Here is a 15890-nt window from a genome sequence, read left to right as displayed (position 1 = left end):
TACAACTGATATAACTAAATACTTATGTATACGGCGTAAGTAACGAGATCAGAGGGCCCTTACCACTCTAATCAAACACAGCGGACTTTAGCTTTTACTGGAAATAAGATAAACTTTGGATTAGAATAATTTGTAATTGTCCTCGGGGTGAAATTTACAATTAAAAATAATAATTAGTATGGTGTTAGACTATTAAAAAGCTACACATGTATAAAGTACCTAATGGGATTCACCGTATTCTTTACAGAAGAGTTGGGCAGAGACACCGATACATGACGCGGTAAACTTGTTGACTTCTAAGGTTTTGGAATCAACATTGTAAGTGTCCTTGATCTCTTTCTTACCGTAGACACCAAGAACATAGTTTAGAACACCACGAACAGTGACGAAACTTGATTTGATGTCCGCTTCACTGATCGTCAAAGTTAAATAGTCCTCGTACAACCCAGTGGCCTCATCCTGACCGACAACTTCCCAGTTGGATATAGTGTTTGGATTTAAAACGTTATGGCCGTCACATTTACTTCCATCACCGCTCCAGTTCAGCACGTCGATGCCAAAATCCAAAGTCGGTGTAAGAAATTCCAAGTGATATTTACCTTCGGATTCAACAAGGAGAGACAGTTGCGGTCTATAAAAATTGCCTCCGCAGCCACAGGGAGGAATATGTGACTTTGCGAATCCGACCCACATTTGCCAATCTTTGACTTCTGGGATTATGGATGGGAAACGAATGTATTGCGTCCCGCCTCTGATAAGACTTAGTTTATCCTTCTTCGCTGGCTCTTCGTCAAATGCTACCACGCAGGATCCATCGAACAAGGAGCACCTTAGCACATTCATAGGTGTAAAATCATGGATGAAATATATTTGTTCATCTGGGAAGTCTATTTTTTCGTCCTGCCTGTAATGGAAGAATGGGGCCCAATTTTTCTCCTGGTTTCTAAGTTCACCGTCCGTCCGACTGTACTCGATAAGGGCGTTATTTCTCCTGTGTGGCCTAAAACTGTGCATGCGGCGGTGTTCCGTGGCCTGCATGTTGAACACAAGGATTGGTTCTTGGATTTTACCCGGTGCGCCCATCAGAAACGCACGAGGGTCCTCTGGCCCGCTGAAAAGTCCATGCACGATGAAGTCTATGTCTAGAACGGTTGGGTAAGTTATTGAATAGTGAGCCTCTATTTCGTTGATTCTCAGTTGTGTTTCCTTGATCCGAGGTTGGTTTTCCTTTGAGCACCTGTTGTACTGTTCTGGGTTGTTCTTGTATTCCTCGCATTGCAAGTCTGCGATGAACCCCCAAAGCGAGTCCAGTTCTTCTTGCACATACTCGGGCATTTTTACGTCGTAATAATTGAATTTTTTACCGATGAGCTCGTTCCAGTCTTTATCGTATGCCTGTGCGTACACGACTGAGATATTTGGTTTGTCCTTGATACCTGCATCAGAGTAAATGACTCTTGTGTAGACTAGGTAGCAGTCGCCCTCCGGGTACCATACTGCTGAAGTTCCGAATGCAAACCATCTTTTCCTAACAACGTGGTTCACTGACCATTGTTCCTCGTCGCTGGCGGTAAACAACTTGTGCCAGTAGTCGGACTTGCTTATCAGCATTTGTCTCACTTTTGCCAAGTCAATCTGCACATCACTGTCCTCGACGTGCGATTCGATCAGGTTGTTATATTGAACCTCGGCGCAGTCCTCGTAAACTATATCCTCCGTATTGAACACGTATGCGGTGATGTCTTGCTTTCTGAAGAAAGGTATACGCGAGTAATCACGAGTACTTTTGAACGAACGTTTCCCGATTCTTGCCTCCAAAAGATCTGTTCTCGAGGGAACAATCACAGGTTCCAAAACGTTCCTTCGTAAATAAGACCGCTTATTCGGCGAGCCCCAGATGTGTACCGATGCGAGTGTTGCGACGAGCACTACGAGTACGAGGTACGATGCAGATCTCCTACTGCGAGCGAAGATCCACGGCACACGCCGAAGTAAACCGGACACCACCTGCATTGTCAGGTTTCCCTTCTCTTTACTATGCACTGAAACAGAATGTATCTGGGTACAAAACCCTAGAAAGCAAAGAGTTAGGTTGACACTGGCCAGTTAAAATGCAGAAAGATTGAACATTTTCCATGTCCAGTACGCTGTCTGTCACCGGGCTTTGCCCATTTTTCTTCTCCTTTTTCCTCTTCTTTTTCTCTCCCGATGCGGTAAGCAGTGACTGCGGGAGCGGTATGCGGCCATTGTTTGCTCGAGGCGGCCGGGAGCCGGGAGCCGGGTAACAGCGGGTCTGGGGCGGGTCCTTGGGTGGCCCCATCGGTTACGCGCCTTTACCAGTACTCTTCAAGCGAGATACCCAGCCTGGTCTTCTCCGGACGGGAGCCGAGATCTCGCAGTGCCACGTCTCTCCGAACGGCTGAGTATTTGGGCACATGAGAGCAGCGCGGTGCTACAGCGAGCGGTGTTACCTTACCCCGCTGCTTATCGCGATTACCCGATCGATGCTTCCTGTGATAGCACCGGTTCCTTTCTTTTCCTCGAAGCAAAATACGTCAGCGGAGGATCTCTGCGGGCCCGTCTCGGCCGCCGCGGGCACAGATAAGAGACTCGCCCGCGATTGGTCCGCGGTCACCAGCGCCGGAACCGGGAATCGGCGCCGCCCGCCGCGCTGGGCCAATCACAGGGGAGAACGGCGCCAGATTGGCGGGCGCCGCCTTATCAGACACGATTACCGGATCCGGACACTGAGCGGCACAGACGGCAGGAAAAAAGCAAGAAATTGGAAGACTCAACGCGGCCGGGCACAGAACTACCCGCAGGAAGGAGCCGCAGGCTGTGGCCCAAACAGGAAGTTTGGGCACTCTCGCAAAAAAAAAGAAAAAAAAAAAGAAAAATATCTGCGAATACTGAAATTGCGCTCATACCCAAACGTTTCTCCATCTATCTCTTCAGTGGTAGAGATACGTTGTGAAGAGGGCGTTGTTATCTGAACAGTCGAGATGCTTTCATCTCCAACATGCAAAATAAATATATAAAGAGCAGGCAGTCACCGGTAGAAGGTTGCTTGCCTCGCTTCCTTTTCTTTTCTTGCTTTTGAAACAGTAACTGTAATATACGAACACACACACACACACACAAACAAACAAACACGCAACAATGGCCACTGAACCCGAATTTCAACAAGCTTACCAAGAAATCGTCACTGCTTTGCAGGACTCCACTTTGTTCGAAAAGCACCCTAAATACCAGAAAGTGCTACCAGTCGTTTCCATCCCAGAGAGAATCATCCAGTTCAGAGTCACGTGGGAGAACGACAAGGGCGAGCAAGAGGTCGCCTCCGGTTACAGAGTCCAATACAACTCTGCTAAGGGTCCATACAAAGGTGGTCTACGTTTCCACCCATCTGTTAACCTGTCGATCTTGAAGTTTCTAGGTTTTGAACAAATCTTCAAGAACGCTCTTACTGGGCTTGACATGGGTGGTGCTAAAGGTGGTCTATGTGTTGACTTGAAGGGCAGATCCGATAACGAAATTAGAAGAATCTGTTACGCCTTCATGAAGGAACTGTCCCGTCACATCGGTCAAGACACAGATGTCCCAGCTGGTGACATCGGTGTTGGTGGTCGTGAGGTCGGTTTCCTATTCGGTGCCTTCAAATCTTACAGAAACTCCTGGGAAGGTGTCTTGACCGGTAAAGGTTTGAACTGGGGGGGGTCCCTGATTAGACCAGAAGCTACCGGTTATGGGTGTGTCTACTTCACACAGGCCATGATCGACTACGCCACAAAGGGTAAGGAGTCCTTTGCTGGTAAGAGAGTCGCCATTTCCGGGTCCGGGAACGTCGCCCAGTTCGCCGCTTTGAAAGTTATCGAGCTAGGTGGTGTCGTCGTCTCTTTGTCGGACTCCCAAGGTTGTATCATCTCCGAGAACGGTATTACCGCTGAACAAGTCGCTGCAATCGCCGAGGCCAAGATTAAGTTCCAATCCTTGGAGCAAATCGTCGGCGATTACTCCGCCTTCGCCGAAAACAAAGTCAAGTACTTGGCCGGTGCCAGACCATGGGTCAACGCTGGTCCAGTCGACATCGCACTACCATGTGCCACGCAGAACGAAGTATCTGGTGACGAGGCCAAGGGTTTGGTCGCCGCCGGTGTCAAGTTCGTCGCCGAAGGTTCCAACATGGGCTGTACCCCAGACGCCATCCACGTCTTTGAAACTGCCCGTTCCACCGCCAAGTCGTCATCGGAAGCCGTCTGGTACGCTGTCGGTAAGGCCTCCAACTGTGGTGGTGTTGCCTGTTCCGGTCTAGAGATGGCCCAGAACTCGCAAAGAGTCAGATGGACCAGAGAAACCGTCGACAAAGAATTGAAGAAGATCATGATCAACTGTTTCAACGAGTGTGTCGGCGCCGCACAAGAGTACTCCTCCGAGGAAAACAAGAACGCCCTACCATCCATCGTCAAGGGTGCCAACATCGCCGGTTTCGTTAAAGTCGCCGACGCCATGTTTGACCAAGGTGACGTCTTCTAATCTCCCTTGCAACGGTTTGTTTGGAAGAAAAGAGGGGCGAGGATATAAGCATCCGCTAATGATACAAAAGGGTTTAGGTGTATGTGTGTAATAGAACGGCATATATAAATACATTAATGTATATGATCAACAACGTGTAATAGAATATTCAAGGCCACGTTCCGTGTCTGTTGCGTCATCGTGTTGTCTTCGTCCACCGTCGAGGCAGTATGTTCTTGTTCCCTCTTGAGGACCTTTGTGATCAGCCGTGCAGATCCAGTGTTCCAGAGAAGAGAAAAAGGCAAGGGGGGGGGGGCCAAGTAAGATGACGTTGGTGAGAGGGGTAGGGGAGCGGAAAGGGTTCGACTGCTTCGTCACGTTATATTAAGGCTTCCGAACAAGACACAATGATAGTTCAATACTCTTACCTTCGTAACCACGTTCCTCCAGTCCATCATCTCTTGTCACAGAGCCAAAAGTAGCATAAAATAACAACGATGAGGGCACTAGTCTATTTTTCCAAAGGGGATATCAGGTTTACAGATACACTGGCAGAACCGGAGATATCCACCGGCGATGAGCTTCTTGTCGATATTGTGTACTGTGGTATATGTGGTACGGACCTCCACGAGCTGACGGACGGTCCCATTTTCTTTCCCCTCGATAACGAGAGGAACGAGATCAGTGGGAACGGTTTACCGCAGGCGATGGGCCACGAGATGGCCGGCATTGTGACCGCTGTAGGCAGCGGAGTGAAGAAGTTCCAAGTGGGGGACCATGTAGCGATCGAGCCCACGGGGACTTGCAGGGACCGGTACCGTTGGCCCGACGCCCCCGATGCGAAGAAACCCGTTTGCACGTCCTGCCAGCGCGGGATGTACAACTGCTGTGACTATCTCGGGTTGATCGGGAACGGTGTACAGTCCGGCGGGTTCGCTGAGAGGATTGTCGTGAACGAGTCGCACTGCTACAAATGTCCTGACAATTTACCCTGGGAGGTCGCCGCGCTGATCCAACCTATTGCTGTCTGCTGGCATGCGATTAACATAGCACAATTCAAGCCCGGGTCGTCTGTCCTGATACTCGGTGGGGGGCCGATCGGGCTGGGCACCATCCTGGCTTTGAATGGCCACGGGTGTACCGAGATTATCGTTTCCGAGCCCGTGAAGCTAAGACGTGACTACGCCGAGAAAATGGGGGCCGTCGTGTACGACCCTTTGCAATGTTCGCATGAACAGAGCATCCCGAACCTGAGAAAGATGGCTCCGGGAGCGGACGGATTCGACTACTGTTTCGACTGCTCGGGCACGCCCGCGACTTTGAAGGCCTCCATCGAATGTCTCACGTTTCGGGGCACCGCAGTGAACGTCGCAATGTGGGCCACAAACAAGGCCGTCAACTTCTACCCAATGGACATCACGAAACAGGAGAAGATTTACACTGGGTCGATGTGCTACACGTACCACGATTTCGAAGAGGTCATAGAGGCGTTTGGCGATGGGTCCATTGACGCAGAGAAGGCGCGTCACATGATCACGTCCAAAGTGCGCCTCGAGCAAGGGTACGAGGACGCGCTGTTGAAGCTGCTGACGCACAAGGAGGAGACCATCAAGATCCTGATCACCCCGAACAACCACCACGAGCTCGACAGCTAGTCTCTCCCAGCGCAGACCTGGCTGGTTCAGGTCATCGCTCCCATAGTGAAGAAAGTGACACACAGCGAAAATTTTCCACATACATTAAAATTTTCCACATACATTAAAATTTTCCACAGCGAAGACACAGTTCTGCGATGCGATGCGATGCGATGAGGTACATCGACAGCAAACACAATGCGGAAGCCCGTTAGTAGGAACTCGAGAGCTGCCCGTCAGGCTGCCGGTGCATACGATGACCCGAATGTGGACACTTTGGCGGACGTCCCCCGTGCTGAGAAGACGGACCTGTCCAACGTTGTGATCCGTGCTGCGGCGAAGAACGAGGCACTACTGGACGCTAAGATCAACAAGCGGAGGCGCGGCGACAGGAAGAACCGCGTTGGGAAGAAGTTCCTCGAGGAGCGGCTCGCTGCGAGCGCGACGTCCTCGGACAAGGGCCGGCTGGAACGTGCCCTGAACATCACGAACCGGCTGGACGGAAAAATTTCCAGGTCCATCTCGAGGGCGAAGTACGTTCAGGCCTCGCGCAAGGCCGGCTGGGATATGACCAACGATAACATCAGGAGGGAGGCGCAGCGTCATGCGGGCGCTGCTGCAGCAGTTGCAGACAAGGCAGCGGAAGCTACAGAGGAGAGTACGGAGGCTGAGGCTGGTGCGGACGAGGAGACCGCAGAAACATTTAAATCAGAGTCTCAGCAAAGACCCAACGCCCAACAAACGAACCTGTTTGCCCTCTTACCGGATGTAACTGACGACTAAGTAACACACGGGTGAACGCTCCGTCACATCTCATCTTCTTGGCATACCGCCACTATGTACAATTTCCCGACCAGTTTTATTTCTATTCTCTACTACAAGTGAACATACGATGGTTAGACCACGACAGACCATCGCATTGATCGCCTCGAGTGCCTTGCCGATGCATCGAAGGTCTCGAGGTCTTCTGTGCATCGGCGTTATTCAGCGTTCCGTCCGGGTAAAAATAGGCTGCTCGCAGTCCGGTATTTTCACTTCGGAAGTTTTTACATCAACTGATATGTATCTGACGCCCACTGCAGTTGACATTGACCTGCTCGAGGAAACCACGCGCGCGCCTGTGTTGACTGTTGATCGGAAGAGCTGATCCGTGGTGTGGGTGTGTGTGTGACTTTGCTGAAATGTTCAATTCCGGTAAGCAGTCGGATATGAGACCTCTGAATGAATATAATGTGTCGGAGACAGCCGCTGTGCTGGACCCAACGGACCCGCTGTCGAGCAAAGTCGAGTACAACGATCAGCGGAGCTGCATGCAGTCGATGACGAAAGTGTTCCGCCCACTGCCGTATTTCTCGAACTACTATGCGATCATGGACGTCTTTGGGAACGGGAGGAAACCGCGTGGGCCGCTGGATTTCAGCAACTTGGATAGCTCCAGGAGCAGTGTCTCCAGTGGTGCGCACCAGGCGACAGTAACGCCGCTTGAGCAAAGCTATTTCAATTCAAAGATCGTTTTGCACTCGAAACAGGAGATAGAGTCCCTTTTGAAACGGTTCTACATGACCACCAGGTGTGTATCCGTGACCAGCGGTAGAAACAGCAGTGTCGTCAGTTCGCAAGATTCGCAGAAACAGTATGTCGGCGATCGGAAGGCGAACCTCGTGGACGATTTTTTGAGTAACCCTTCGCTTCCCTGGATCACGTATGAGAATCCGTTCGAACCCGCGGCGGACCGGGTCGCGTTCGACCGTCTACCCTTCATCTCAGACGACATGATAGATAAAGAGGCCTCCGCCTCGTACTTCAAGTACATGGCACAGCTTCAAAATGCCTCCCATGACGTGGAGGTGCTCAAGAGACACAACCTGTGGATACCAGCAGTCAACCCGATTTTCAACGAGATTTTAATGAAGGACACGGACAGTGATGGGGGACTTCAGGATAAAAAAACCAAATCTCCGTACTTCATTAACGGTGAAGGTTACATCCCGAAGATGTACGACACTTTTGCGGGGACCACTTTTATTCCCTCCGTATTCTCAGAGTGTAAAGTGCCCTCCTTCGTATACCACTGTTCCGTGCCTCTGGACGATAACATCTACATCATCGGCGGGTCCATCCCATCGTACCGGTACGATGAAGAGGCACCAAACCTCAACGAGTTTGAGATGGATGGTATTGAATACCTACCGCCCCCACTGCTAAATGACGTTATAAATAACCCAAGTATGCTGGGGAACCCGTACTTATACGTCATTTCCTCGACTACAAATCACGTATCGAGACCAAAGATCTTTGGACATATCCCACCAATACTGCATTGCGCTACGGGATCCAAACTATCCGATAGGTACATCTTGTATTTCGGAGGGTTTGAAGTGAGAACAGAAGCGATGTTGAACCAGGCTACGGGGAAATATCATTTGAAGAAAAAGGCTTTTGTCAATAATGTCGGGTATATCTTGGACGTCATGACGTACAAGTTCTCCAAGATGGAGTTGCTATTGGAACCTAACGCATCAAATGGTAGCTTGGAAAAACTAACGAATTTCCCTCCAAGGTTTGGGCACGCACAGATGTCTCTCGACGAGTCAGCACCAGGGCAAGCTTGTAAAATCTCACCCACATGTCAACAGGACGACACATCGTTGAAGCATGGTGGCGTGAATAGGATCCTAATATTTGGTGGGTACAAACAGGTTGGCGATGACGAGTACGAAGCCATGAATGATCTGTGGCAAGTTGACATACCGATAAAATCAAGGGGGAAGCGCGGGTTCATAAAATTCTCCAAGACCGCTACGGCAAAACTTATCTCTCAAGAGACCGTGAAGGGTCTATGGCCACCGCAACGTGCGTTTATGGGGGCACTAGTGTACGATGATGTCCCATATGCAAACTACAACGATATCGAATCTGAGATGCTCTCGAATTTAGCGAAAAACTTTGAAGTGAGCTCCAGTCTTTCGAGGGGTGGTCAATCTTCGGATTTTAAGCCAGCAGATGATAAATATGGATGTGTGGCCAACTCGACACCTTCTAAAACTTGTAAGCGATCCTTCATCATACATGGGGGCTCCAATAATGCAAAGGTATACGGGGATCTGTGGTGGTTCGACCTACAAAAGCTAAAATGGGAGAAGATAGAATTATTTGGGAAGTACAAACAGGCCAACGGGGATGTTGGACTGAAATCTATTGAACTGCGGCTCGTCGGTCATACTATACTAGCTTCAGGCACGTTACTCACTTTTGTCGGTGGTTTGAATCAGGACGATGTGAACATTTTGTTCAATAATGAGGAGGTGGATTCTCCAGTGTACGGAATACTGGACTACGAGAGCATGGAAAGCATAGAATTGGAACAATTGACTATTCGGGCGGTGGACCTGAGCACGCAGTGTATTTTCTTCAGAGAACTTATTGATGACGATTCCAAAGACGACAAAGTTGCCAGGGTGAAAGTGAGATCCAGGATGGATGCTTTCCCCTCGATGTACTTTGGCAGCACGTTTCTTGTCTGTCAGGACACGGTGTTGCTAATTGGTGGGCTGTACGTTAGACGGTCAAACGTGAGGCAGCCTTACCTCAGAGGAACCATGTTGCATACAATCACCCAAACTATTAGATTTGCATTATAATAATAGACCTTTCTTAAATGTCACGTATATACTGTGTATTCACATATGTATATTTCGTCGTAGTAGAACAATACGTAACAAATAATTTTAGCATATAAATCCGATTAGATAAAAAATGAAGTAGGAAGATGAACGATCGGAAAATAAGAGAAACACAGATGAACGGCAATCGGCCTATTTTAAATAGATCGTATATGATGCTGACAATCCATGAGGAGGGGGGAAGAAACAAAAAAGAGTCATTACAGTTTCACAGAGTCGATTAAATGTTTGACAACACCTGGGTTCGACAAGGTCGTCACGTCACCTAGTTGGTCAGCCTCGCCAGCAAGGATTTTCCTTAGGATCCGTCTCATGATTTTCCCTGACCTTGTCTTTGGCAAATCGTCAACCAAGACGATCAGTTTGGGAGCAGCAAAGGGTCCGATGTCTTTCCTCACTGTTAGGATCAAGTGTTTCTTAATATCTTGAAGTTCGTCCTCGGAAGCGTTGGACCAAGCGGATTTGTTCTTCAAGACGACGAATGCAGCGACTGCCTGGCCCGTGAGGTCATCATTGAATCCTACAACCGCAGTCTCTGCCACAATGGAGTCCTCAATCAAAGCGGCTTCGATTTCAGCCGTGGATAATCTGTGCCCCGACACATTGACGACGTCGTCAACACGACCCAAGATCCAGATGTACCCATCTTTATCTCTCGCGGCACCGTCACCGGTGAAGTAGTACCCTGGGTAAGGGTTCAAGTACGTGTCCATATATCTGTCATGGTTTTTCCAAATGGTTCTTGCAAAGGACGGCCACGCTCTTTTAATCGCGAGTACACCTTCTGCGTGGTCTGTAGTGACCTCTTGACCCGTTGTGGGGTCCAAAATGACCGTTTCAATACCGAAGAATGGGAACGATGCGGAACCAGGTTTCATTGGGGTGACCCCACCTGCCAATGGTGTGACTAAATGTGCACCAGACTCTGTTTGCCAGTACGTATCGACGATGGGGATATCGTTCTTCCCAATCTTTTCAGAATACCATTCCCAGACTTCAGCAGCGATGGGTTCGCCGACAGATCCCAAAGATCTTAAGGTCTTTAATGAATATCCCTCAATGAACTCGTCCCCAGCTCTCTTCAACAGACGCAAAGCTGTTGGTGCAACGTAAAATTGGGTTACTTTATGAGTGTCAATGATATCCCAATAACGAGAGTAATTTGGGTACGCTGGTGTTCCCTCAAAGACAACAGTAGTACATCCGTACAACAGGGGTCCATACACAACGTATGTGTGACCTGTAATCCAACCAATGTCACCTGCTGTAAAGAATACATCCTCCTGGTGAGTGTCAAAAGTGTATCTCATGGTCAAAAGAGCGTTCAATAAGTACCCTGCCGTCGAGTGTTGGACACCCTTTGGTGTCCCCGTGGATCCTGAGGTGTACAGTAAGAACAGAGGGTGTTCTGAGTCCACTGGTTCACATGGGTAGTACGTCTTGTATTTTTTACATTCCTGTTCCCAATCAAGGTCTCTGGGCGCTTGGAAGTTGACACGGTCATTAGATGTCCGTTTGTAAACAAGGACGTGTCTGACACCTGGAGCCTCCTTTAAAGCGTCATCGACAATCTTCTTCGTTTCAATGATCTTCCCACCGCGTAGGGACTCGTTTGCCGTGACAACAACTTTTGAGTCTGCGTCGTTGATTCTGTCTCTTAATGAATTTGAGGAAAACCCGGCAAAGATTACGGAATGGATGGCACCGATACGGACGATGGCCAATAGAGTGATCAAAGCCTGTGGGATCATGGGCATGTACACTGCCACTGTGTCACCCTTGTTGACCCCCATAGAGTATTTCAAAACTTGAGCGACTTTACAAACTTCTTGAAGCAATTCTTTGTAACTGAAAGTCAACGATTGACCTGGTTCATCCGCTTCGTAGACGATAGCCGGTTTGTCTGGATGCTTTAACGCGTGTCTATCGACACAGTTGTAACATGCGTTCAATTGCCCATTCAAGAACCATGCGTTATTTTCGAATGATGGTTGCCCCGTTTGTGCATCTGGGACGAACACTTGATCGAAATCTCTAAACCAGTTCAAGAAAGAGTGAGCTTTGTCCCCGAAGAACTGTGCAGGGTTTTCAATCGACTGTTTGTATTGAACATTGTACTCCTCGAGCCCGTTCAAGTGAGGAGAGTAATGGTCCCTGATGTCCTCCTTCAACCGATCTTGCACTGGTTTCTGTTTAACGACCTTAACGGAGGTCAAATGTTCGTACTCGTTACGGTGCTGAGATGCTGGGGCAGCAGCAGCATCGGCACTTCCAGCACTGTTCAACTTCAATTGAGCAATGCTGTCTGTTTCGTGGTTGTTCTGTTCCACAACAGCCGAGGGAGACATTGTGGGGGGGGGTGGGTATGTATGGTCTACTTCTGAAGAAAGAAAACCAGCAATTGACAACAACAGGAAGAAAAAGATGATTTACGGAGAGGAACAGAAAAAGGTACAAAACTTTCCCGTTCCCCTTTTATATCCCAAATATATACCCCAATCCCCGGAATCTCCAGCAGAGGTCGGCGGCTATATTCTGCCAAAATTAAGACGCTGGAAAGACTCTCACACAGTGGAGACAGCAGTGGGGTAAGAAGAGCAGGGCGTCACGCGGTGGGAACGCACTGTGCGGGGTATTTCGTGCTAAGTGGTGGGTGCTGCTAGCGGTGTTTTTACCCCAACGGCTGGGATGTCACGCGGGACGGCCGGCCGGACGGGATAGGTGGGGTGGCTGCACAGCCGCGCGCTGGTGGGGTAAGTGGGGTAAGCGGGGTAACCGCTGCCCCACTTCCTGGGTTGATTACCCCGCCTTTTCTCTTTTTTTCCCGGTCCCGTGACCTGTCACTTTCGACGGAGCTTTTCTAATTTTAGAAAATTTGCCGTTTCCGTCCAAGCCTTCTTTTCTTGTTCTCTTTCGGATATTTCTTTTTTTGGCGTCGACCCTCTCTCTTTCGCTCACTATTTTAACGTTTTTGATACTAAAGCTGTTCACTTGTAAACCTCATCGCGAACGTAACATTGGAGGTATCAAGCCCCTGTCTAAGGCATTGTCACTTTTACAGGAGTGTTGCAGCAGAGGCTAGATTGTTCAGTTTCATTGCTTCTGTTTAGACTACACACCCAGACAGTGATGAAAGTGTTCAGTTTTGCGTACTATTTGCTGTGCTTTCTGCTGTTGCACTCGATACCGAAGGGCTATACACAGGGCGATAATGCAAACACCGACACAACGGCAGTGGCGGCAGTGGCGGCAACCGCCACCACAGACAGTACAGCGACGGATAGTTCCCAGACGTCGAGCTCCACCTCCGCTGCGTCGTCTACCTCTGCTGCGTTAAAGAAGGACTCGTCACATTTGAAGACCACTTCTTTGCTCACGTGTATGGATAACTCACAGTTCTCAGCACAGTTTTTTGACGTCAGGTATTACAGACACAACAGCTCCGTTGTGTTCAAGATTGACGCTACAACCACTATAAACGAGAAGATTATCATCAAGGCAGAGATTATCGCCTATGGGCTCAAGATTATTAACATGGATTTTGACCCGTGTAGTCTGAACCAAGTAGGGATTTGTCCATTGTCCCCCGGTAGAATTGATATTAGCTCAACGTACAAGATAGACTCGGACCAAGTGAAACAGATCCCATCTATAGCGTACACGGTGCCCGACTTGGACGCGCAAGTACGTGTTGTCGTGTACTCGCAAAACGACACGGATTTCAACACACCGTTGGCTTGTGTACAGGCGATCCTCAGTAACGATAAGACCGTGCAGACTAAATACGCCTCTTGGCCCATTGCTGCCGTGTCAGGTGTCGGGGTGCTCACTTCTGGGTTTGTCTCAGTGATAGGGTACAGCGCGACGGCAACGCATATCGCTTCCAATTCTATCTCTTTGTTCATTTACTTCCAAAACCTCGCGATCACAGCAATGATGGGTGTATCAAGGGTACCACCGATGGCAGCCGCATGGACTCAGAATTTCCAGTGGTCCATGGGGATCATCCGCGCCGAGTTCATGCAGAAAATATTCAATTGGTACGTCCAATCCACAAGGGGAACGTCCACTGTGGTCGTCGCAAACAAAAACGTACTGTCCGTCAGCGTCCAGAGGAAGAGAGACTTGGTTAGAGACTTGTTCAAAAGGGCTATCACTGTAGCCTCCTCTAGCGATTACAATTTCGACGCCATCACAGACGACGCTAACTTGTACACAACAGACGAGAGAGACTCAAACGCATACTCTTCTAGGATCCTTGTGCTACGTGGTATCAAGCGTGTTGCGTTCAGAGCGGGGATCGAATTGTCAAACTTCTTCCTCACAGGGATCGTGTTCTTCCTCTTCTTTCTCTTCGTGGTCATTGCAGGTTTGATCTTCTTCAAATCATTGCTGGAGCTCCTTACAAAGGCAAGATTGATGCCAGAGACGTCCAATTTCTTCCAGTACAGGAAAAACTGGGGGTCTATCATTAAGGGTACGCTATTCAGATTGGCGATCATTGCGTTCCCACAGATATCTCTATTGACCATCTGGGAATTCACCCAGAACGATTCACCCGCCGTCGTCGCCGATGCAGCAATAATCTTCATTATTATCACAGGGCTGTTGACATACGGTACTGTAAGAGTACTTATGAAGGGTAACGAGTCCATGCGTCTGTACAAGAATCCAGCGTATCTACTGTACGGTGACACATATTTCTTGAACAGGTACGGGTTTCTATACGTGCAGTTCAAAGCAGACACATTTTGGTGGTTGTTGCCCCTGCTAATATATTCATTCCTGAGGTCACTATTTGTGGCAGTCCTGCAAGAGCAAGGTAAGGCACAAGCGATGATTATTTTCGTCATCGAACTGTTCTACTTCATTGCCGTGTGCTGGATCCGGCCATACCTGGACAAAAGAACAAATATCTTCAACATCGCGATCCACTGTGTCAATCTAATCAACGCTTTATTCTTCCTATTCTTCAGCAATCTGTTCAAACAACCAGCAGTGGTATCCTCAGTGATGGCCGTTGTCCTGTTCGTATTGAACGCCGTGTTCGCACTGTTTTTGTTGCTCTTCACGATTATAACGTGCACACTGGCTTTGGCACACAGAAACCCAGACGTCAGATATCAACCAATAAAGGACGACCGTGTCTCCTTTATTCCAAAGGTTAACAACACGGACGGCAGCATGACCAACTTGAACAACAATAAATCCGAGGCAGAGCTATTCGAGTTGAGACAAGCGGTCTTGGACACTAACGAAACCGATAAAGAGAAGGGGCTGAGAGAGGATGCATTTGGCAACAGGAGGATATATGATGACGAGGCAAGTTCCTACAGTATGGAAAGGTCCTTTAACGGGAATAAGAGTTCAACGGGTCTGCTTGATGGAGATGATTCTGCCAAAGTTGTGCAACCATTTTCTGTAGTGAACAACAACGCGGCAGGTAGCTCGGTTAACGCTTCGCCGTCAGTGGGGAATTCCAACTTACACCCTAACTACTTCACATCGCAGTCGCGTTCTCCAGCAAGAAACAATAACAGTAACAACGGCAACCTGAAGAAACCCGAGACAAGTTTCTACAATGGGAACCACTCATATTCCAGAGACTTTTTATGATCTGATGTCACCAGACAAACAAACCAAAACTGTATCTGGCCCGTGTAGGCTGGAAACAATAGGAAATTCATCAATTAATTGAAAACTGGGGAAACTGAAAGAGCAATCAAAATCACAACTGTAGTCCAGGACCCCGTTTCTGTTGGCATTTGATCCTGTTGTTCTTTCTGTATATTGTCCTATGTATATGTTTAATCCCTCACTGAGATGTGCTGGGCTTACGTACCAGTAGTTGTAATAATTATTCGTTTATAGCTACAATTCACAGGAAGTGTTCTTTGTTCTACTTCCTACCCATTGAATTACCTAATCCGTTTTCTACGAAAGGGTCTACGGCGATCGCGTTTGGTGGATTTCATTGTCCGACAAATCTGTCGGCGACGTAAGGGTGACTGGTGTGATAAGCTTAGTCACCAAAACAATGGGAATTGTTTCTAATTCACCG

At 48.6% G+C, this 15890-nt stretch overlaps 8 protein-coding genes across 8 annotated transcripts; 6 read left to right on the top strand and 2 right to left on the bottom strand.

Annotated features, from left to right (window-relative positions):
• Positions 1 to 219: 219 nt before the first annotated feature.
• KNAG0E04230 (uncharacterized protein) lies at positions 220 to 2013 on the bottom strand (the record flags this gene model as incomplete). Its single annotated transcript, XM_022608424.1, has 1 exon — positions 220 to 2013. One exon carries the CDS (start codon positions 2011 to 2013, stop codon positions 220 to 222), a length of 1794 nt encoding a protein of 597 aa, XP_022464922.1.
• Positions 2014 to 2435: 422 nt separating this feature from the next.
• Positions 2436 to 2993, top strand: KNAG0E04220 (uncharacterized protein; the record flags this gene model as incomplete). The annotated part of the gene is made up of 1 exon (XM_022608423.1): positions 2436 to 2993. The coding sequence occupies one exon, from the start codon at positions 2436 to 2438 to the stop codon at positions 2991 to 2993; it is 558 nt and encodes a 185-aa protein (XP_022464921.1).
• Positions 2994 to 3159: 166 nt separating this feature from the next.
• On the top strand, positions 3160 to 4533 carry GDH3 (glutamate dehydrogenase (NADP(+)) GDH3; the record flags this gene model as incomplete). Its single annotated transcript, XM_022608422.1, has 1 exon — positions 3160 to 4533. One exon carries the CDS (start codon positions 3160 to 3162, stop codon positions 4531 to 4533), a length of 1374 nt encoding a protein of 457 aa, XP_022464920.1.
• Positions 4534 to 5009: 476 nt separating this feature from the next.
• Positions 5010 to 6167, top strand: BDH2 (putative dehydrogenase BDH2; the record flags this gene model as incomplete). Its single annotated transcript, XM_022608421.1, has 1 exon — positions 5010 to 6167. The coding sequence occupies one exon, from the start codon at positions 5010 to 5012 to the stop codon at positions 6165 to 6167; it is 1158 nt and encodes a 385-aa protein (XP_022464919.1).
• Positions 6168 to 6344: 177 nt separating this feature from the next.
• Positions 6345 to 6929, top strand: ECM1 (Ecm1p; the record flags this gene model as incomplete). The annotated part of the gene is made up of 1 exon (XM_022608420.1): positions 6345 to 6929. One exon carries the CDS (start codon positions 6345 to 6347, stop codon positions 6927 to 6929), a length of 585 nt encoding a protein of 194 aa, XP_022464918.1.
• A 398-nt stretch (positions 6930 to 7327) lies between these two features.
• Positions 7328 to 9787, top strand: GPB2 (Gpb2p; the record flags this gene model as incomplete). The annotated part of the gene is made up of 1 exon (XM_022608419.1): positions 7328 to 9787. One exon carries the CDS (start codon positions 7328 to 7330, stop codon positions 9785 to 9787), a length of 2460 nt encoding a protein of 819 aa, XP_022464917.1.
• A 242-nt stretch (positions 9788 to 10029) lies between these two features.
• On the bottom strand, positions 10030 to 12177 carry ACS1 (acetate--CoA ligase 1; the record flags this gene model as incomplete). Its single annotated transcript, XM_022608417.1, has 1 exon — positions 10030 to 12177. One exon carries the CDS (start codon positions 12175 to 12177, stop codon positions 10030 to 10032), a length of 2148 nt encoding a protein of 715 aa, XP_022464916.1.
• A 781-nt stretch (positions 12178 to 12958) lies between these two features.
• Positions 12959 to 15445, top strand: FLC2 (flavin adenine dinucleotide transporter FLC2; the record flags this gene model as incomplete). The annotated part of the gene is made up of 1 exon (XM_022608416.1): positions 12959 to 15445. One exon carries the CDS (start codon positions 12959 to 12961, stop codon positions 15443 to 15445), a length of 2487 nt encoding a protein of 828 aa, XP_022464915.1.
• Positions 15446 to 15890: the final 445 nt, after the last annotated feature.

This window comes from Huiozyma naganishii, chromosome 5, assembly GCF_000348985.1.
Source record: "Huiozyma naganishii CBS 8797 chromosome 5, complete genome".
Classification (NCBI taxonomy): domain Eukaryota; kingdom Fungi; phylum Ascomycota; class Saccharomycetes; order Saccharomycetales; family Saccharomycetaceae; genus Huiozyma; species Huiozyma naganishii.
This window is presented reverse-complemented; position numbering and strand designations above follow the sequence as displayed.